Genomic DNA, 23,279 nt, shown 5'->3' with positions numbered 1-23,279 from the left:
CCAATTAGAACCAAAATTCTGAATCACAGGGTTTTTATGTCTATGCATACTTTGAAACTTATATAGTAATAGTATGAGGAAATAATAGTTAATTGAAATACTAATGGAACTGTTAAACCACAAATTTGGAATACCAGGAGAAAGTAAATTTTATATATTACATGTAATGACATACACAAATATACACATTATATTTTTTACATTTTTTTTTTAAAGGTCAGATGGTCTCACTTATTTTTTAGACAGATTCTCACTCTGTTGCCCAGGCTGGAGTATGGTGGTGTGATCATAGCTCACTGTAGCCTCAAACTTCTGGGCTCAAGCATTCCTCCCACCAAAGTCCTGGGATTATAGGCGTGAGCCACTACACTTGGCCTACTTGTATCACATCTAAGCTGGATTTCAAGTATGTGTGTGTACATTCTTGTTGCTAGTTTCTGAGCTTATATAGTAAAGGTTAGCAGACTGTCATTTTTTTCCTGCAAAGATGACTCTGACTTTTCTGTAGGGAAGCACTAAGTAGAGTAATTTAATCCGGATTATATTAAGGATTTATAGATTAGTCCATGTGACTTACAGAATTTGCCTAGAATGGTTGAACACTCAGGAGTTACACAGGTTACTTGGGCGTTTCAAAACATTAACACCATTTGATATCTAGTAGAGTGCTAACATGTTGGTATTTGCTTGGTTTTTCATGGTCTCTGACAGACTGGGTTTGTAGATGAAACTGAATCTGCCAAAGTGGAACGTGTGAAACAAGAAAAAGATACTTTCTGGGAACCCTTTGCTAATGTGACTGTAGAAGAAGCAAAGAGGTCATCTTTACAGGTATGGGATCATTTCAATATGGGTCAAACTTTAACAAGGCAAATTCTGCCCTTTTTACTTACTGATGAAACAAACCAGTTTGGTTTCCAGCCTCATGTTGAATTTCAAATTAAATAGATCTAGACATGTAAAATTCTGTTTTCTGGTAGCTGCTTTTAAAAATCACATTTTTTCTTCCTGAAAGGTTATCAACACATAGAAGTGGTACTACAAAAGAAAAAAAAAAAATAGGAAATACCAAATATATTCTTTCAATGTTTCAATTATTGGTAATAACTTTAACGGAAGTTAAATATTGTACCAATGGTGCTATAAATGCAGTTGTTACTGAACCACTGAAGAAAATGAAAGAAACTTACCTTCCTAAATGTTTAGTTTGATCCCTTGCCTCATTAATCAGATCAGCCTCCTAATAATTTTTGGCAGTATCTAAAAATCACATCTACCTATTAAAAGGCAGAAATTTGACACTAATAAGGATATGCAAAATATCCTTTGATATTTTGAGCAGCATTATTGATATTTTGAATAGTAGTTCATGAAGAACAACGTTCTGGTAAGTTTTAGTCAAAAAGAAAATACGTTTATTAACTTGTTTTTGAGACATGTAAGTTAAGTCCTCATGAATTTATTGTTACCTTCCTTAGGAAGACTATAATGGTAAAAGATGCCTTGCCTAACCACCCTCAAGTTTGAAAACCTTGGCCTATGCAGCATGTCTCAGTGGGAGCCCTTTGGGACAGGTTACTCATTGCTGTGCACCATATACAAACTAATACACTGGTAGTAATACTCTGAATTGCTATGATAAACCAAAATGCCTCTACATATTTTTCTAGAGGACTGTGTAGGGGTTTCAGGTTGCACTCTCCTGCCTTTGTGAGCCAATAAGTACAATAAAATTTGCACATAAGCTTTGGTCCAAAAGGAAGGTTCTTTATAGAATGGCTATTATGATATTACTTATGTTTTACTTATTTTCCAGCCATATGCAAAAAAAGCTCGTCATGAATTCCCCTGGGAAGAAGAGTACAGGTCAGCGCTACACACAATAGCAGGGGCCTTGGAAGCAACTGAGTCATTACTCCAAAAAGGTCCTGCTCCAGCCTGGCTTTTAATGGAAATGGAGGTGCTACAAGAAAGGATGGATAAGCTAAAACGTTATATACTGTAGGGTGAAACCTGAATGGACTAGATCATATTATCACTAGGCAGAACTGGGTTTGATGCTTTGTCAACCGAAAATACTTATGTCTGTACATTTTCTAACAGATATAAAACAAATTGTGTAAAGTTCAATCTAGTGAAAATAATCTTTATTTGACATTTAGAGAACAGGATTGTGGGGGATATTCTCATTAAGAACTTTGGTACAATGTAATACATGTGGAACGGTCAAGAAATGCCCAGATCCACAAAGGACCATTCACTCAGATAGTATAACTAACTGTAAACAAATAAATAAGCTGCCTAAGGAAACCTCAGCATTTAAAATCATTTATATAATTTATAGCTAAATTTTAAGTTGAATTTCATAATAGAGCTTACTCTTATGTTAAAAGAAATATCACAAAATTAAGCTAACCAGCTTGAATTCTATTTTCTTTACTTCCAGAATTGTCCTGGAAAAAGCAGTAAATTCAACCTCTGCTCAGCTACTTGCTCTTCATAGAAACTGGCCTCAGTCAAATGCACAAAGGCTCTTCCCTCCTGGAAACCAGTACAGTCAGCCTCACCACCCAGTGCTTTCAGCCAGCACTTAGTCTCAGTTGGCACAGACTGGATTAAGAGCTCTTGGGATGGGAAAAGCAGGCCACTTTGGGGTTTTCTTGTCCCCAAAGCCTGCTTTTGAGGTATTTTTTTTTTAAAAAAAAGGGAATCCCTTTTCCTAAAGTTTAACTCACATCCATTGTCACCAGTTATTATCTTCCCAGTTCAGCTCCCCTTCTTCCCAGCCTTCAGCCTCTCCCTGCAACAAAGCACATCAAGAACCCACTGAAACACATCATATGCAAATTTGAAAAAGCAGGAATTTAAAATGTATCTTTTGGTGCCAGAAACACTGTCTCATGCTAATTAGCTCTAACAGAAAGTTGAAAAGTAGGATTACAAAACCATAGCATTGGAAAATAGCTTTTTAGAAACCATAAAATCCAGTAACAATCAGTGTGGATGACAACATATCCTTGTTTCAATCTTTTTCCCCCAATAAAAATGTTATAATTTTTATAACATTAATGTTATAATGTTAATGTTATAATCATTAAACAACCTAAGCATTGCCACATTATTCTGGGAAAGGAAAAATACCAATGAGAGAAACTGATTTTGTGCTTGACTTGATTGGGAAAATAGCATACTGCTTGTTATAAATGGGATACTGCAACTAGGACCTATGAGGGAAATCCTAAAGCTAGCAGCACCGTTTACTTCAGAAAAAGTACTTACCTCAGTAATTTCTGCTGCTGCAAATTTTGAGGAAAACTGCATCACTGGGGAGACATCATCCTTGTTAGGGACCATTTCTGTCCTCAATTCAGGTAATATAAGAAAAGCAGCAGAAGGCTTAATTTCGGGGATCATATCAGCAAACCAATCCATCTCAGGATCTTTTACTGGCTTCTTTTTTACTTGAATAGTAAATTCCTCTCCTAAACCAAGTTCTGATGGAACCTTAAGGGGCCTTTCTTGTGATGACACTTTTGGTGATTTGATTTGGTCTGGGTCATCCCTGCTTTGTACAAGACTAGTCTTTCCGGGTAGGCTTGATTTCCAAGTCGTAGACTCTTCAGTGAATGGAAGCAAAGCAGGAATGGGCTTCTGCTCCCCTGAGGTAACAGGTTTTGTAGCAGTGATTCCACCTCCTGGGTTTACTTTAGTATCTAAGCTGCCGGGCTCACAGTCATCCCAAGATGACTCCTCCACATCCAAGGTAGTGCACTGGGACTTGACAGCATCACATGGTTCTCTAGGCCAAATCTGTATGTTGACAGTTTGATTTTCAGGCTCCTCAGGCTCGCTCCAGTCAGGCCACTCCTCAGACTTTTTAGAACTTGATGGGAAGTTTTCACTGTCCTCTGAAGAATTTTTTACATCTGGGAGTCCACTTATGGGAAATTTAATAGGCTGAGAAAATGGATCGCCTGTGGAGATAAGAATTATTCTCATAAAATACTGGTTAAGGGCAAGAACTACATTTAGGGGGGAAGGATAGCATTAAGGAAGTGTAGTAGTATAGATCTAATTACTACGAAAAATCCATGCACACTAAACTAACAAGAGATCCCAGCAGAACATTACTCAACATCAATGATGTCACATGTTATCCAAATACTTATTATATAATACTTATTAGCTTCATGGAAGCATATAAGTAATTATTAGAGCATCTAGTCCTTATTAAATATCCACACATACAGTATGTTAGCATAATTATCTATACAGACACAAAGAAATGCTCTATGGCAGGCAATGTTATCCTTAGGATGTTAATTACATATGCCTGAAAAAGTGTTCTTTGCTCAAGTAAGTTTGCCTAACCCAACTTATCCTCACTTTAAGCAGATTTCCCTTAGTGTAGTAGTTAAGGCACTGAGAAACTGTGCAATGCGTTAATGATTTTGCTCTCATTTCCCCAAACTTTTTAGTCACAGAACTCTTTTTTTTTTTTTTTTTTTACCATACACCCATTAACATCCTTCAAAACCATCATTCTTGGTACAATTTGGAAGATGCTGCATTAAGGCATCAAAAGTCTCAAAGTGTCAGTGCAAAAAAGAATTCAAGTAAAGTCAACCTGCTCTTCTCACCACTTAAGAGGTAGGTATATATACAATAGTCTGGAGAAACAAGATGAGACCAAAGCTGACTACATAATTACAAATAAATCAGTCTGAAAACTCCCCAAATGCTCTTAATTCTCAAGAATTTAAGCTTATTAGTCTCAGGAAAACATTCATCCACGCAATGGAAAAGCTATATAAATTTAATATTTCTACCTGTCTGTAAAAGAGTATTGTAGTAATCTTGCTGTATGTGCTTCTTGTTGATGGGCATGTTGCCAGAAAAGAAACATTTAGGGAATATGCTAGAGAAGGGGTTCTCCAAGATTGGCGAGATCTGACTGTGCTGGCTGCAGACGACACGCACAGGAGAATCTAAAGGTAAATAAAAACTCCAAAACATGAAAGGGACAGTAAATTGCTTCTTGATCTATCACATGGTTGGTGAGCATAATTAAGTGAAATGGGTATATTTTCACACAGATAAAGGATAAAAGGCAGGAGCGAGCATCTTCAAACATTTGAAGACATACATCCATTACGGAATAGACTGCCTGTCCTAGAGGTGTTTAACAACAGGCTGTGTCCACTCCATGTCATGGTGATGGCTAGAAAGGATCCAAGCATTAGATACAACCTTTGGGGCACCTAGTTAAAAAGTTACAGCTCTTCAAAACATGGTGGTGGTGATTTAAAACCAACTGATTGTACTTTTCTTTAAAGAATAAATGTTGAAGAGGATGAGGACAAGAATATAAATGTACTTAATACCAAAAAATTACACACTTAAAAGTATTTAAAATAATAAATTTATGCTATGGACATTTTACCCTCAACTGGGAAAAAAAAAAGTTTCAAGAAATGTCTTTTAACAGCTTACCAGAAAGTTTTTACTCAAAAATTGGCCATTGGTCAAAAAGATTCTAATAAAACTTTGGCCAAAAAAAAAAAAAAGTGAGGATGTGGGGAATGGCTTGGGGTAAACTCTTACAATTAGGTCTCCAGCACCACATCTCCCCTCCTCACCCCAGCCTTCTAAGGCCTGGCCTCTACAAGCCCTCCACTCTCTTCTTTGTGCCACTAACTTCCCTGAAGTCCCACCCAATGTCCTCTTCTCTGAACCATGTTCTCCACCTCTCTTTCAGGCAGACTTATTTCCTATTTCCCTTTCATAGCTGAAAATGACACCACAGCCTCTACATCACTCAAGCTCTTTGCAGCCACAACACTGGTTTCATTAGCACCAAGGAAGAGGTAAACTCTTCAAAGGCCAGTGTTGCTTTACAAATTCTTTTATCACAATTAGAGAAAAGCCTATCTGATAACTCCTTTCTACTAAGTGTCTCCATGTTATCAACTATCAATGAGAACTGAGTTAGAGATCCAGAATTACATAACAAGGTCATTGTGTTATTGAAGTCTGTACAAAGAAGTAATAACACTGTTGATACAAAATTCTTCTAAACTGCTACCTCCCAGGTAACATCCACTGGGAACATACCAGAAATAAGGATTTCCTGAAGTATCTAAGTCAACAGCTTTTTACCCCATAAGCCATCAAAAGTCACAAGAACTTTTGTGTTAGTAAGAATGGATGCAACCTTTTTGTAAGCTGACAATATCTACTAAATTTAAAATATATCCTTTGACCCAGCAAGTTTACTTCTGACAGTGTCTCCAGATGTTCAAGTCTCTTAAAAAAAATAAAGTAGTATTTAAACATAAACTATGTATATCATCCCATAATACTTTAAATCATTTCTGCATTACTTATAATACCTTTAGTTTGTGTTTCTTTTCTGAGTATTTTTGATCCACAGTTGGTTGAATCTGCAGATGCAGAACCTGAAAATATGGAGGACCAACTGGAAAGATACATGTATAAAGATATTTATTGCAGCACTGTTTGTAGTGATTAAAAATCCAGAAATAGATGCAGTATCCATAAATAAATCACTGAATGAATTGTAGTCAATGAAAAAGAGTAAGTTAGACTTCTATGTATTAACCTAGAGACAGGTCCCTGATATGCTATTGAAGGAAAACAAATTATAGATTTGTGCGTGGCATTTTCTTACCATTTAAACAAAAATCCTACACTGTCATGCATCACTTAACAATGGCATATGTTCTGAAAAATGGATCTCAGGTGATTTTGTCCTTGTACGAACATCATAGATGGTATAGCCTACAACACACCTAGGCTATAAACTGATACAGCATGTTACTGTACTGAATACTGTAGGTAATTATAACAGTGGTAATTATTTGTGTATCTAAACATAGAAAAGGTAGCGTAAAAATGATACATGGTACACCTGTATAGGGTATTTACTATGAATGGCGTTTATAGGACTAGAAGTTGCTCTGAGTTACCAGTGAATGAATATGAAGGCCTAGGACATTACTGTACACTACTATACACTTTATAAACACTAAGGCTACACTAAGTTCATGAAAAAAATTTCTTTAATAATCCCTTAGTTTAGTATAACTTTTTTACTTTATAAACTTTTAAATGTTTTTAAGTGACTCTTAGTAACACTATGCTTAAAACATATTGTACAATTGTACCAAAATATTTTCTTTATATCCTTATTCTGTGAGCTTTTTCAGTTTTTAAAATTATTTACTTATTTTTACTTTGGAACTTTTTTGTAAAAGCTAAGATACAATCACACACATTAGCCTAGGCTGACACAGGGTCAAGATCATCAATATCACTGTCTTTGCCCTCCACAGCTTATTCCACTGGAAGGTCTGCAGGAAGCTGTCATGTCCACTGATAACAATGCTTTCTGGAATACCTCCTGAAGGACCTCCTTGAGGCTATTTCACTAACTTTTTTTTTTTGTAAGTAGGAGTACATGAATGATTAAAAGTATAGTAAATATATAAACCAGTTACATAGTCGTTTATCATTACTAAGTATTATATACTGTACACAATTGTATGCACTATACTTTTATATGACTGGTGGCATACTAGGTTTATTTACACCAACATTGCCACAAACACATGACTAATGCATTCCACTACAGCTACATCATCAGCTGCCAATAGCAATTTTTCAGCTCCATTATAATGTCACAGGACCACCATGGTATAGACAGTCTGTCATTTATGAGATCCTTTGTTGAGCAAAGCATCTTTATGTGGTACATGACTACACATGCAATGCATGTGTAAACATACATTGGTGTCTTTCTGCAAGCTTAAAAGAATGAAAGGATTCCCACTGAAAATCAGTTATACTCCCCTAGAAGTTTAGAAAGGGAAATGAACTTATTTATACTTCTTTGTATCATTTGAATATGACCCTCCTACATTAATTATATAATATTAAAAATCTACAAAGAACACACATACACAAAAAGCTAGACCTTTTAATAATTCTTACCTTCTAGAGAAAGGTCAATATTTTTCGTAAAACTTGGGGCAGTGCGTTTGAAGATCTTGGTTCGTTCTCCTCCCACAACCACCTCTGGTCCAAGTAGAGAGACCAGCACTGCTAGGCTATGAAGAGTAATTGCCACAATGGAATCACTAGTATCACGTAGGCCCAGCAAAACCTAGGAGCAAAGAAGGTAATAAGAGTTGACAACCACAATGCCTATCTCTTTCTTCCCCTGTAAATGAGCAACTGGGATGCAAACAGATTGTGCTTATTCAGTTAAACTACATTACTTACCTTAGATATGTGTTCCAGGTCAGTGGCTCTCAAACTACCTGTGGTAAAAAGACCAATATCTTCCCCTCCCAATCCATCATGGGCTTAATATATTTTTTAAAAATATATATGCAGTCGAAACAAAATTAAAAAACCAAATGTTGGAAATATAAATTTACTCTGTCACATTGCTTCAAATGATTTTAAATGTTAAGTCTTCATATCTGTACTCATCACACAACTGTAATAAACAGTTCACGTACTGGTAGTGTTTTGCAGAGCGTACTCAGAACTCATCTAGGGCACTAACAGTTATGTTCCCTTCCATGCTCCTCTTTTCAGCTCTTTTTAAGGGTAAAACCTTAAAATTTTCTTTGTAATTGATGCATGTAACACCTGTCCCCCAAAGTGAGCCCATGATCTCTTGTCCAGTAATATAAACTATAATTTTTATTTCCAGTTTATGTTGGTTTGCTGAAAGTGAGGACAGTAGGCCAGGCAGAGTGACACATGCCTGTAGCACTGCTCAGAAGGCAGGTGGATCATTTGAGCCCAGAGTTACGCGCTGTGGTGTGCTATGCCGATTGGGTGTCTACACTAAGTTCAGCATCAATATGGTGACGCCAGAAGCTGGGGACCACCAGGTTGCCTAAAGAGAGGTGAACCAGCCCAGGTCAGAAATGGAGCAGGTCAAAGCTCCTGTGCTGATCGGTAGTGGGATCATGCCTATGAAGAGCCACTGCACTCTAGCTTGGGCAACACAGTGAGAATTTTTTTTGATGAGGACAGAAAACTTGGAAGTTATGGGACAATCATGTTTGGCCATGTGCACACCAAAACAAGGAAAGCTGATCTTCAGAGTCAAAAGTCAAACAGATGCAGACAGAAAAAAATGGAAAAAAAAAAAAAAAAAAAAAAAAAAAAAAAAAGAGACACCCCCCGCTCTCGATTTCTTTTTATTGTAGTTAACTTCTTTCATTAATTTTTTTTCACTTTGGCTGTTTTAAAATGAGTTTCAGTTACTTGCAACCAAAAGCACCTTAGAAGACAGTCACATGGAGATACCAGGCAAAAACTGCTCTGCATATAAGGAAGGAGATGACCTTCAAAGCATCCGCACCAGCCAGACACAAGGCCATAGTAACTGGCCTGCCTAGTGGAAGCAGCAGGGTGTGATAGGTATCAGGAATCTTGAGTTTTGGTCTTAGCTCTGCTAAGAATTCTCAATGTGACTTGACCAATTGATCTTTTTATTCTTCTGGCCTAGTTTCCTCATTTATATAGTAAGATCAAAGGTTTCAAACAGGACTCAAAAGATAATTTTTAGAACCAGTGCTAACAGATCAGGTGCTTTCTGTACAAGTAAACTAAGGCATGTTTCTTTTGCATATGATTAGAGTTCTACCCACTGAATATGATCATAAAACAGCAATCCACCCAAGCCAAAAATCTGTCATCCTCAACACCTCTTCCATCTAGTGAGAAACTGAGTACCACCCCTTCTGTGTCCCTCTCCTATAACCACTGTCACATTTTCCCCAGACTTTGTCATCTCTTAAACTATTCTAACAGCTTCATAGCTTATCTCCCTTTCTGTGGCCTCTCTTCCACACTGCTACCAAAGTGAACTTTCTAGCACACACAAACTGGCCCCTTCTTCTTTAGGGGAAATAGTTTCCTAAGTAATGAGAGTTTTCATTGTCTTCCACATGCTCAACATTTACTCTTTCTTTGACCTCAGTTCAATTCTGGAACCCATAATGACACCTCCATTTCAGAGTTAGAGTGTTTCATTCCCCTTCTAAATTTCAAGACACAACTATACACAGGGTAACAGTTACTGCTGGAGGTGTAAATACAAAGTGCTATGTTGCAGTCAGTACAACATAGTGACCTTAAAGTCACCCCCAGTGAATCACACTTCCAGTATCCATGCCCTTGAGTAAACCCATCCCCCAGTGAACCTGGTCTGACTTTTGCAACTCTGAGAGAATGAGGCAAAAATGACTGTCAGTTCCCAACCTACACTTTAAGAAGGCTTCTTCCCTCACTCCCCTCCCCACGACTTTTTTTTTTAAGCCCTGACCAGCCATTTAAGAAGTCCACCTACCTTGCTAGAGAAATCATGTGGAAATGTCACATGGGGGGATAGAAGCCCCTACGCTTCCTGAGAGTTCATGGAGACAAAGGCCCAGCTTCTCAGCCACCCCTTCCAAGGTACCAAGGAGCCATTTTGGATGTGTCAGATCTTGTCGGGCCCCAGATGACTGAAGCCTCAGCTGACATGTGGGACAGAACCTCCAGCTGAGTCCAGTCAATCCAAAAAATCATGAGAGTTAATGATTGTTGTTTTAAGGCACTAAGTTTTGAGGTAGTTTATGAGATGACTGAAACATGTCCCACTTATTAGCTCCTTGAAAGCAGGGAAAATGTTAATCTCACAGGAAAACAAATTATTTGAAAGATACCAGACTCACAGCAGATCTCTCAGTAGAAACCCTACAAGCCAGAAGAGAGTGGGGGCCAATATTCAACATCCTTAAAGAAAAAAACTTTCAACCCAGAATTTTACATCCAGCCAAACTAAGCTTCATAAGCGAAGGAGAAATAAAATTTTTTGTGAACAAGCAAGCACTCAGAGATTTCATCACCACCAGGCCTGCTTTACAAGAGCTTCTGAAAGAACCACTACAAATAGAAAGGAACAACCAGTATCAGCCTTTCTAAAAAATACCAAAAAAATAAAGAACATCAACATAATTAAGAAATTGCATCAACTAATGGGCAAAACAGCCAGCTAACATTAAATGACAGTATCAAACACAAATATATTGTTATTAATTCTAAATTTAAATCGACTAAATCCCCCAATCCAAAGACACAGACAGGCAAAAAAAGCCAAGACCCATTGGTATGCTACATCCAGATCCATCTCACATGCAAGGATACATAAAGACTCAAAACAAAGGGATGGTGAAAAATTTACCAACCAAATGGAGAGCTAAAATAAATATAGAAAGCAGGAGCTGCAATTTTTGCTGATAAAATAGATTTCAAAGCAACAAAGATCAAAAGAAGCAAAGAAAGATATTACATAAAGATAAAAGGATCAATGTAACAAGAAGAGCTAAAGATCCTAAACATATATGCACCCAATACAGAAATACCCAGATATATAAGACTTACAAAGAGACTTGGACCCTTACACAATAATAGCGGGAGACTTTAACATCAATATTAGATAGATCAATGAGACAGAATGTTAACATCAATATCCAGGACTTGAACTCAGATCTGGAACAAGTAGACTTAATTAACATTCATAGAACTCTCCACTTTAAATACACAAAATATACACTCTTATTAGTACTACATCACACGTATTTACAGGTTTAAATGAAATATTGGTTGGCTGCTTGTTAATTATTTTCTTCCCTCATTTTTTTTTTAATGTCTCTATTATTAAACACAATTACAGGCATACCCAGTTTTAGACTGCATTCTAGCCCGGGCAATAAAGCAACACCCCTGTTCTCTCTCCCTCTTCCTCTTTCTTCCTTTCCTTTATTCTTTTTCTTTTTTTTTTTTTTAATATTCTTTTTCTTCCTTTCAAAAAAAAAAAAAAAAAAAAAGAAAGATACCATGTGATTAGAATCTTTTAAAATAAATTTTTTTTAAACCCAAACTAGGTTGAACAGTATCCCTCCAAAAGTATGTCCATGCAGAATATGACCTTTAGATGAGGTCATACTGGGTAAAGGTAGGCGATAAATTCAATGGTGTCTTTCTAAGAAGGCCATGTAAAGACAGACAAGGAGGTAAGAAGGTCATGTGACAACAAAGGCAGAGACTAGAATAATACAGCCACAAGCCAAGAAATACCAAGGACTGCTGGGAGCTACGCGAAGCTTGTAAGGAGGAGTCCCTTTCATATCCTACAGCTTTCAGAGGAAGCAGGTCCTGGTGACAACCTGGTTTTAGAATTCTGGCCTCCAGAACTAAGAATAAATTTCTATTGCTTTAGGCTATGCAGTTTGTGATAATTTGTTATGGCACCTAAGAAACTAATACAAACTTGAAACCCTTTGGTAGGCAAATCATAACAAGGTTCCCTAGTGGTTAACAATAGGCTGAAAGCCACTGATACTAATCATCTCATGGTCCTCTCTGTTCTCATTTTTTTATAATATTTATGGATTACATTTTATGCTCACAAAGTGCTCCATACATTATTCTTATTTATTCCCCCCCCCCCCAAAACTAACAAACAATTATAGTTTCTCCCAGGTTAAGACCAAATATGATGGTTTAATCAATTTCAGGCCTTTGTATTCCACAGGCTTTTACACTGAACTGCTGCCTCAGGGCTTTCTAAGCTATGATCTGAATACCTCTAAACCTCTCCTTCCTTTCAGCACTCTTTCCTCAGGTTCTGTGTCTACCCCACCACAAACTTGGCCTCTGACCTGTGGCAAGATGACTTTCTTCAGCTGCTCCTGAGTGAAGTGCTCCACATAGGCCTCAATGTGAGACAGCAGCACCATCCGCACATGCTCTTCGTGAACTTCGAACAACTGGAGAAGCACGGGGATCACCCGTGACTGGAACAGGGCTGGTGAGAGCAAGCAAGGAGTTTCTCCCTGAGCGTGATCTACCCGAAAAATCAAAGGTTACAGATGAAAAAACAAATTTTCATTTCAGTGAAAAGAGTATTAAGCATAATTCATACACTGAGCCCAAAACTACACATATTCTAAGTACTCTTCTAAATTCAAATGCTCCAAACCAAAGTTATTTTCTTGACCCAAAATTACTTAAGGCTTAATTATGTTAAGTATACTCTATCTTGAAGAGTTTTTGAAATACTAGAGATCACACTTAGTGTACAACAAAGCTTGTATTTTAATAGTATTCTGAGTCAGTAACTTATAAATTTATGTTTAATCAGGATTTTCATACACTAGATTTGTGACACATTGATGCTGTTGTTATAGTTTTACTTGCAAATCCAGGTGTTAAATGCTACAGTGGGATTTTGATGCTGGACAGTCCGCTTTCCAGTATTTATGGTAGTGGTTATCAGGCTGTTAAAAAATATGTATACCTATATCCTGGCTCTGTTCTAGAACCAGTGGATCAGGCAAACAAATTTTTAAAAAGCAGCACAGGTGATTCAGAGGCACACCCCTGTTTAAGACCTACTGAGGAATAGGATAAAAAAGCTATAAAGAAAAACTCATGGCAAAAGGGAATGATATCAAAATAGAGATACAAGGAAATTCTAAACTGTAACAATGCTTTGTTGGACAAGATCCCTTTTAGAAAACAAATCCTGAAAGCAGGATTCTATGTAACTTAAAATTCTAGTGTTATATTGATACTATATGCTCTAATCTGTTGTGTTACCGTCTATATTCCTATAAAATTGTAACATTCCAAAGCAATAACCTTATTTCACATTCAGAAAAAAACCTGAAGCCCCAAGAAGTAAAATGATCTCTGTGCTTTTCACTGAAAACAGAAAATAAATGGGTTGCTCTTGGTAAGTTAGGGGGCACAGGCCTAAATTATTCATGGTAAATGTAAAAGTTATTTGAAGATGCATGCCTTACTTTAGAACTTCATGTGTATATTTCAGATTCTAGTCAGATGTAATAACTTACTATAGTAAACTGGACTCTCTAGGAAGATGCTTCATATTTATCCTGGGGACTCTGGTACCCAGGTTTGAATTGCAGTTATCACATCAGGGGCCAATAATTGTTCTCCATTTTTAGAACCAACATTAACTACACCACACAGTAATCTCATCCTGCTCAAATATGGACTAATAATCACCAAACTCCTTAATTAGCAATAATACTTTGAAAAAGAATTCACCTTTTTTGGGGCCAAGCAGATGAGGAAGAAAACTCTTAACAGCCACTGGCTCTGCAAACACCAACTGATTAAGCAGAAGAGGCACCAACCTTGAAGCTATCAATTCCTCTGACAAGCAGCTGACTCTGTCCAGCAGAAATCTGAGGACAAAAAAGGAAAGCCCAGGAAACTGGTCGTGACACTGTATCAGCTTACTTTTACAGTTTAGCCCCCACACAGCCTCTCTCTCACTTCTATCAAGGTAATACATTTTGAAATGGAGATAGGGAAGATAAACACATTGGTCCCCAAGTACTTAAGAAAAATGCATGGCCAGGTGTAGTGGCTCACGCCTGTAATCCCAGCACTCTGTGCGGCTGACGCAGGTGGGTTACTTAAGGTCAGGAGTTTGAGACCAGCCTGGCCAACATGGCGAAACTCTCTCTCTACTAAAAGCACAAAAATTAGCCGGATATGGTGGCAGACACCTGTAATCCCAGCTACTTAGGGGGCTGAGGCATGGCAGACTGAGGTTCAATTACTTGAACCTGGGAGGCAGAGGGTGCAGTGAGCTGAGATCATGCCATTGCATTCTAGCCTGGGTGACAAAGTGAGATTCCCTCTCAAAAAAAAAATGTAGAAAGTGTGAGACAAAGCCAGCTAGTCAGCACACCTCCAATCCACACCAGGAAATGATTCCAACAAATTATCCCCTTACTAATAGCAAAAGTGCCCTCCTTTTTACCCAATCAAGACAGGCTTTCTAGACAGTCTAAGATGCTTTCTCAAATTTAAATGATACAGAAAGTTTCCATACTAACAAAATACAGGCTTTTGTTACTAACCTCATAAATTAAAACATATATAAAAGCACTTTGTTAAGAAATACAGATATTAGGTATTAATGGTAATATTACTCTATTATACAATCACCCTTAGCAGATATCCTTGCCTCCTACTTTATTAGGAAACAAGTGACATGCATTATCACCTTCAAACCCCCACACTGCTATCAGCAAAACAGGTTTACATCGATACTCATTCCCACCTCCCTTCTGGTTATCAAGGATCCAAGGGCTTCCTCTTATTTAAGACTACCCCTGTCCTACCACTGCCCCAGCATTCCTTTCTTCCAGGACAATGCACCAACAGTTCCCCCAACTTGATTGCAGCTTCAACTGCTCCCTCTATTCTTCTGCTAGCCCCATTCCTTCGTCTATTAATATGCTCGTCTGTCTTCCACCCTTAAAAAAATCCTTCTTTGACTGCATTTGCTTCTTCAGTGAACCAACACATCCAACACTGAAGTCGTAATTTTCCCTGTATATTAGGTCCTCTCCTCCAGGATTCTCTATTTCATTTGGTGATAATCACTAAGGCTTCTCAGCTTTATCTTTTAAATCTTTATCTTAATGTCTTCTTCATTGGAGCCATTAATGCCTTTATGTGTGGCTTCACATCTACTGCCTTAGACTACCACAGTCTACTAACTAATCTAAGTCTTATATGAGTTAAGCCTCCCCACTCAATAGAGAACAAAGTGATCCACCTATAAGGACATTAATCTGTTTCCCAGCCTGGCTTCCACCTCTTTGATGGCTTCAATGCCTGAAGTCTCATATTTACAAATAATGTCAGCACTCCTCACTTCCACATGCAAGAGCTACCTCCTACCTGTCCTTGTTTGGAAATTTATCCTCCAGCAGGACTCAACTTCTTGCCAGTTCCTGCACAAGTCATACTAGGTCTTTTCTTTGTGCATTTGTTCATGTTGCCCCTCTGCCTAGAATACCTTTTCTTTAACGACCTTCTCCTGCCCTCTGTTTCCAGGACTCCTTCCAAAAGCTCCACTACTGTACCCCCACCTCTGTGTAAGGATTATCAGTCTGGGTACCTGTTTTCTTCACCAGAAATATCTATCGCAGGGCCTAGGAGAAAGCCTGACACACAGGAAGTGTTCAGTAAATGTGAAATGTCTGACTCATCTTCTCTAGAATACCTAAAATGATTACATGGACTTAATCCAAGTTATTGAATTTAAGTTCTTAACTTTCTGTACTTACTTAAAGAATTCCGTTTTTTCCTCTTCACTCTTCAATGTTAAACTTTTCAAGAAATTCACAACTTCCAGAAAATCATTTCTAAATGCCAAAAGGAGAAGGAATTCAGCAGAACAGATTAGAGAAGGCAGGTTAAATGTTGAGGTCATAACCACAGACTACATCAATATAATTTTCAACAAAGAAACATTCTCCTTTGCCATTTAAAAGATTCTATTACAACTAAATAGCGCATGAGACAAATACTATGGAACAAGCCTCTACAGAGCAATCTAGTATTTTAATATCAAAGAGATCTGTGAAGAGGATACAAGCTTAAACACACATATGCTAACATGCTTTATGGTTTAAAAAGTCAGAAAAAATCCTCCAAATTGTTGGTTGTAATAGGATGTTGTTAAATGAAATATCCTAGGAGAAATGACATTGCCATTACAAAATACTAGTGACTCTCAGGCCTCCTTTGATGAAATTAAAACTATTAAAGAGTTGTAGAAAGTGGAATTTCCATGCAGGAATCATCTCATTTTTCCTGCTGTAAGTTACTTGCTCATTCTTTCAGCCAGGCAGGGATAAGTGTGAGTGGAGCAGCCTACAGGGCTGCCAGAGAATTCCAAAGGCTGTGCACTGCTCAGCTCACATCCTACCGTATATGAGACTGTTGACCCCAGATGCTCCTGCATACAAGCTGGACAGCCTATTCAGAGGCCCAATAAGCAGAAGCAGAGATACCACCTAGGTCTCCACATCTTATGTTTATACTTATCTTCCACTTCCCCTTGGTTCAGCAGCAAAGACGTCTTAACTGAAATCTAATCAATCAAACTGGTTCAGCTGCTTCTGTAACAGATGCTGATCTTGGCTTCTTCTGTTGTCTCTTTGCTGGGTTTTCTCCTCACATTAACAGCGGGATTTTGGCAGGTGAGGTCTGTGTGGTTTTAGCTTTCTTCTCCCCTCTCAATTTACAATACAATTCTTAATAAATAACTCATTTTACACACAGTGATGAGAGAATCTAGTTACCATAAAGGATTGTTCTTGGTAGAGACTTTCATCAAGGAAAATAAAATATTTCTAAGAATCATCCAAAAGGGCACAGAAATACCCTGGAAAGACTCTCATAATAGTAAATATATAAAATTTTTACATGTCAATTAAAAACACAAATTTTTGCCTGGGTGCGGTGGCCAAAGGCTGTGCCAAAGTGGGTGTATCACCTGAGGTCAGGAGTTCAAGATCAGCCTAACATGGAGAAAACTCATCTCTACTAAAAATATAAAAAATTAGCCAGGCATGGTGTCACATGTCTGTTCCCAGCTACTCAGGAAGCTGAGGCAAGAGAATTGCTTGAACCTGGGAGGCGGAGGTTGTAGTGAGCCGACACTGCACTATTGCACCCCAGCCTGGGCAACAAGAGCAAAACTCCGTCTCAAAAAAAAAAAAAAAAAAAAATTTTAAAAATTCCTCAAAAAAGACAAGTTTTTAATAGTTTCTTTGAAATATAAATGACAATATAATCCCAGTAACTACAAATGCTACTTATTCAATATTACCCTTCCCCCACCTGCCCCTAGTTCTATACTAGAGGTAATTTTCCCCACTTAGGAATATTAGCCTTCCCTTTGCTCTGGTTTTTCCCAGGCTCTAAATGCAAACACATAAGGGTAGTTTTAAAACTAACATAAGATTGGCTTTGCTAATAAAAGTCACGAATATGGAACTAACCTGTGCAGAAGTTCTGCAGTCATGGAAATAAAAAAATGAAGGACACATAATTAAAACTAACCTTAAAGAGGGGTTCAGAAACATCTCTGAATCTAATAAAGTATTAAGTTATATTCTGCCCTTCCCTCTAAACTGACTTCTTTGCTCTTCCATCACATATTACTAGACAAAGAAAATGAACTAATTTCCCATCCCCATGAGAAAAAATGATTAATAAACTCATATCAATAATATAATGGCAGCAGAAAGAAAAGGCTAAGTTTAATAACTTTTTCAATTAACTTACAACTGTAAACCAGTGTGTCTAACAGCTTCTTCAGTATTAGAAGCCTTAATAAATCTTGCTACAATTTCTACATCCAAGCCTTGAAGACAATCAAGGATTGCCAAAACTTCCTGTCTGTAATAGCAAACTGACAACCCAATTTCTTCCCCTATTTTCTCCTGTGGACATGATTCAATCTCTCCTAATAATTAACAACAACAGAAATTGCATCATTTGGTCCTCCAAAATCTCCCCACTGGCACTTATCCAAGATATGAGAGCAAGCAGCAGTGGGAAACAGCCAGTGTCACCACACCAGATGCCCTCACCTGAAGAAGTCATGGGATAGTAAAGTGCAGAGCGCTGGCCGACATTTTGGAATGGGATTCAGCAAAGTTGAGTGCAAGGTCTGTTGAAAGCTGGAGAGAACATCCGCTGAAACTGAAATCCAGAGCTACAGTTAGTTTCCAATGCCTTCTCCCTCTTTTCAGGACCTCTATAGCTGGAGACTGCCGAGAGCAAAAACCAACCTGTAAAAGCCCAAACAAACAAAGCCCTGGCTGTTGCTAAATAGCTTCCTGCTTGCCTTAGGCCAAACTCCTTGGCAGATGTAAAATGTTGTGCCACCACCGTCAAACCCCACCGCAGGTGCCATTCCCTTTTATACCCTCATTTCCTGATTATCCGTTTAACCCAGCTCAGGCCCAAAGAAGAAGGGTTAACAGTGGTAGGTTGGAGGGCCTTTCTCAACAGGGGTTTCTCATCCACAGAACACAGTTATATGAATGATTAAGTTCACAATTCTTCCAAGGATAGTAAATAATTGCTACCATCCTAGATACATAGAATAGTTAGTTCATTATACACAATGACTGCCTTAGGGTTTAATTCTCAAAATATTTAGGATGTGACAATTTAGAGCTGACAGCTGAATGGTACTTATAAACATCAGAACACCGCATAAGCCTGGCAGAACAAACTGCGTTAGAACTGGCACAAAGCTTGAGCCACGGGAGATGTAGACCAGTAAGGGGCCTACTGTGACACATGCCTCAAGTGCCAAACTTAATGAGTGGAAAATTAAAGTCCCAAAGTGGGCACAGGAGAGTGAAGCTGGCTGCCAAGCATGTAGTTAGAGAACATAGAAGAGAAAAGAAAACAATGTCTTTAGTAGCCTGAGCTTTAAGAGGCAGTAAAATAAAAAAGAGAAGAGTAAATTACAGTAATAAGAAAATAAATCAAATAAGCTTTGAAAGAATAGAAAGAAATGTTAAGTCCAATTTAACAAAAAATTTTGAATTTTACCCCATTCAGATTATTACATTTAAATCATTAATGATAGTTGCGTACTTATTGGCTGGGTCAATAAGGAACAGAGTCTACATTTAGACCGTTTAAGTACTATTACCAATAAATAAGATAATCACACATGATACTGACAGCCATAGTTCAAAGTGCTTCCTACTTAAATTCTTTTCACCATGCAAACTAATGAAAACCAAGGCTTCTTTCCTTAATGCTCTTAATATCTGCCCTAAAAAGTTACTTGGTAAGCAACACATTCCTTACTATGATCAAAGACTGTAGTCCTTAGAATTCCACACAGAATAGGCCGTGGATGACTTTCCGACTTATTCTATAGATGCAGTAGTATAACTCCAACTCACCCTGTTTATTTAAGATTGTGAGCAAACTTTCCACCAATATTCCAAATGAAAAGGCATCCCGGGCATGTCCATGACACTCTGGGAGAGTTGTGAATTCTGGAGACTAAAATTAGTAAAGACGATTAAAACTAGAGGATCTGCCTTATAAGCTATTTCTAGTTTTCTCTGAAGCACCTTCTCCCATGTTTGTATTATATTCAAATCTAACTTCAGAATACCACACATGAATTTATAGATTCTTAACACTATTAGTGAATAGAATTTGTCAAACATTTTAAAACATTAAAATGGGCAAAAATTTTTAGAAAGGACAGAGTATGGCACATGTCAGTGGCTTTTGAAAAGCCACTGCATTTTCACTGCAATCCATGGTAAAAAATGTGTCTCTGATCATGAACCAGTAAACACACACATGCGTAAATGCATACATAATGGAAACATAAGTTTCATAAAACAATGCTTAGCCTTACTATCTAAGATGCCCAATGACATTTTCTTTTATTCTATTTTTTTTAAATGTTGGTCAGGACCCCCTAAATTGACTTAAAACCCACAAATCACCAATTTTAAAAACACTAGTATACATACATAATACTGATGTGGATATATCTGATGTATTTCAAATCTTAGGTCTTAAGATACTTAAGTTTATAGTGGGTTTCATATTTCCTGTAAAGCACACTAAATATAACTTTGGGGATTAATGTTTATATTTATAGTGGTTGTAAGAACACATTCATAGAGGGAGCATCTGCTTCTGAATTTATTGGTAAACTGAATCTTTCTTTGCCAGCACTCTAATGTTAATAATCATTCTTCTATGCATCTTGAAATCCTAACTAATGGGCAACTAGAGATAGACGAATGGTTTTGGTGACACACCAGAAAGGACAAGGGTTGCTGCTTCCACAATTATTATGGATTCCTGCAAAGTACAACTACTGATATGGTATGGCTATGTCACCATCCAAGTCTCATCTTGAATTGTAACTCCCACAATTCCCATATATCCTGGGAAGAACTGGTGGGAGGTGACTGAACTATGGGGGCAGGTCTTTCTGCCACATTCTCATGACAGTGAATGAGCCTCACAAGATCTGGTGGTTTTAAAAAGGGGAGTTTCCCTGCACAAGCTTGCTTCTCCTGTCTGCTGCTATGTGAGAATGCCTTTTGCCTTCTGCTATGACTGTGAAACTGTAAGTCTAATAAACCTCTTTCTTTTGTAAATTGCCCAGTCTTGGGTATGTCTTTATCAGCAGCATGAAAACAGAATACAATTAAATTGGTACCAGTAGAGTGGGGCATTGCTGAAAAGATACCTGAAAATGTGGAAGCAACTTTGGAACTGGGTAAAGGCAGAGGGTGGAACAGTTTGGAGGGTTCAGAAGAAGGTAGGAAAATGTGGGAAAGTTTGGAACTTCCTAGAGACTTGCTGAATGGCTTTGACAAAAATGCTGCTACTGACATGAACAATAAGGTCCAAACTGAGGTGGTCTCAGATGGAGATGAGGAACTTGTAAAGTGGAGCAAAGGTGACTCTTGCTATGTTTTAGCAGAGGCTGGTGGCATTTTGCTCCTGCCCTGGAGAACTGTGGAACTTTGAACTTGAGAGATATGATTTAGGGTATCTGGTGGAAGAAACTTCTAAGCAGCAAAGCATTCAAGAGGTGACTTGGGTGCTATTAAAAGCATTCTGTTATCAAAGGAAAACAGCATAAAAGTTTGGAAAGTTTGCAGCCTGACAATGCAATAGAAAAGAAAATCTCAGATGAAATCCAAACTGGCTGCAGAAGTTTGCATAAGTAATGAGGAGCCAAATGTTAATCCCCAAGACAATGGGGAAAATGTCTCCAGGGCATGCCAGAGGTCTTCACGGCAGCCGCTCCCACCACAGGCCCAGAGGCCTAGGAGGAAAAAGTAATTTCATGGGCCAGGGACAGGCCCAGGGTCCCTGTGTTGTGTGCAGTCTAGGGACTTGGTGCCCTGCATCTCTGCTGCTCCAGCTGCGGTTGAATGGGGCCAATGTAGAGCTCAGGATGTGGCTTCAGTGGGTACAAGCCCCAACCCTTGGCAGCTTCCATGTGGTACTTAGCCTGCACATGCACAGAAGTCAAGAATTGGGGTTTGGGAACCTCCACCTAAATTTCAGAAGATGTATGGAAATGCCTGGATGCCCAGGAAGAAGTTTGTTGCAGGGGCAGGGTCCCCATGGACAGCCTCTGCTAGGGCAGTGTGAAAGGGAATGTGAGGCCGGAGCCCTGACACTGAGTCCCTACTGGGGCGCTGCCTAGTGGATCTGTGAGAAGAGGGCCATCAGGTCCAGATCCCAGAATGGGAGATCCATTGACAGCATGTACAATGTGCCTGAAAAAGCTGCAGACACTTCAACACCAGCCTGTGAAAGCAGCCAGGAGGGAGACTGTACCCTGCAGAGCCACAGGGGCAGGGCTGCCCAAGACCATGGCAACCCACCTCTTGCATAAGCATGTTCAGGATTCAAGACATGGAGTCAAAGGAGATCATTTTGGAGCTTTAAGATTTGACTGCCCCACTGGATTTCAGACTTGCATGGGGCCTGTAGCCCTTTTTTTGGGCCAATTTCTCCCATTTGGAACCGCTGTATTTACCCAATGCTTGTACCGTATTGCCATTTTATCTAGGAAGTACCTAACTTGCTTTTTATTTTACAAACTCATAGGTGGAGGGGACTTACCTTGTCTCAGATGAGACACTGGACTGTGGACTTTTGAGTTAATGTTAAAATGAGTGGAAACTTTGGGGGACTGTTGGGAAGACATGATTGGTTTTGAAATGTGAGTACATAAGATTTGGGAGGGGCCGGGGTGGGGATGATATGGTTTGCCTGTGACTCTCATCTTGAATTATAACTCCCACAATTCCCACGTGTTGTGGAGAGGAACCTGGTGGAGGTGACTGAATTATGGAGATTGGTCTCTCCTGCTCTGTTCTGGTAATAGTGAATGAGTCTCATGAGATCTGATGGTTTTAAAAAAGGGAGTTTCTCTGCACAAGCTCTCTTCTCTTGTCTATCACCATGTGAGATGTACCTTTCACCTTCCACCATGATTGTGAGGCCTCCCCAGCCACATGGAACTGTAAGTCCAATAAACCTCTTTCTTTTGTAAATTGCCCAGTCTTGGATATGTCTTTATCAGCAGCATGAAAACAGACTAACACAACTACTTATCGTGAAATGGGTATAACACTCTGTTCACACTGAGGTATCTCTATCTCTAAACAACATCATAGGTGCTTATGTGACAAAAAAAATTTAAGCTGGCTCCCTGGCTGTGGTGATAAGATTAATCTTAGAAGGTTTTAAGGCCAGAGGAATTAGGAGGCATTTATAACTCAGTAAAGGAAGGAATAAGCAGAGGAAAGTTTTTAAAATTTTCATAT

General features: G+C 38.5%; 2 protein-coding genes across 17 annotated transcripts in view; one reads left to right on the top strand and one right to left on the bottom strand.

The window, feature by feature from the left end:
- CUNH1orf112 (chromosome unknown C1orf112 homolog) overlaps positions 1-2,694 on the top strand; it is a 59,605-nt gene extending 56,911 nt beyond the window's left edge. For all 6 annotated transcript variants that reach the window (XM_032291415.1, XM_032291414.1, XM_032291413.1 and 3 more), the window contains 2 exons: positions 712-831; positions 1,817-2,694. In XM_032291415.1, the coding sequence (XP_032147306.1) occupies positions 712-831; positions 1,817-2,005 (309 nt within the window). In that variant the 3' untranslated portion in view covers positions 2,006-2,694. The remainder of the gene's footprint in view (positions 1-711; positions 832-1,816) is intronic.
- SCYL3 (SCY1 like pseudokinase 3) overlaps positions 1,026-23,279 on the bottom strand; it is a 45,096-nt gene continuing 22,842 nt past the window's right edge. For 8 of the 11 annotated variants that reach the window (XM_032291423.1, XM_032291421.1, XM_032291428.1 and 5 more), the window contains 9 exons: positions 19,860-19,962; positions 18,522-18,633; positions 16,206-16,283; positions 14,164-14,303; positions 12,750-12,934; positions 8,014-8,185; positions 4,830-4,988; positions 3,280-3,974; positions 2,131-2,800 (listed from right to left, as the gene is read on the bottom strand). In XM_032291423.1, coding sequence (XP_032147314.1) covers positions 2,744-2,800; positions 3,280-3,974; positions 4,830-4,988; positions 8,014-8,185; positions 12,750-12,934; positions 14,164-14,303; positions 16,206-16,283; positions 18,522-18,633; positions 19,860-19,962 — 1,701 coding nt within the window. In that variant the 3' untranslated portion in view covers positions 2,131-2,743. Of the gene's footprint in view, positions 1,964-2,130; positions 2,801-3,279; positions 3,975-4,829; positions 4,989-8,013; positions 8,186-12,749; positions 12,935-14,163; positions 14,304-16,205; positions 16,284-18,521; positions 18,634-19,859; positions 19,963-23,279 lie in introns of those variants that run through there. The other 3 variants (XM_032291424.1, XM_032291425.1, XM_032291427.1) reach the window with 3 other exon arrangements.

The sequence above is a fragment of the Sapajus apella genome, unplaced genomic scaffold (genome assembly GCF_009761245.1).
Source record: "Sapajus apella isolate SASKATOON/1434 unplaced genomic scaffold, GSC_monkey_1.0 scaffold25, whole genome shotgun sequence".
Lineage (NCBI taxonomy): Eukaryota > Metazoa > Chordata > Mammalia > Primates > Cebidae > Sapajus > Sapajus apella.
Note: the sequence above shows the minus strand (reverse complement) of the source record. Positions and strands in the feature narration are given on the sequence as shown.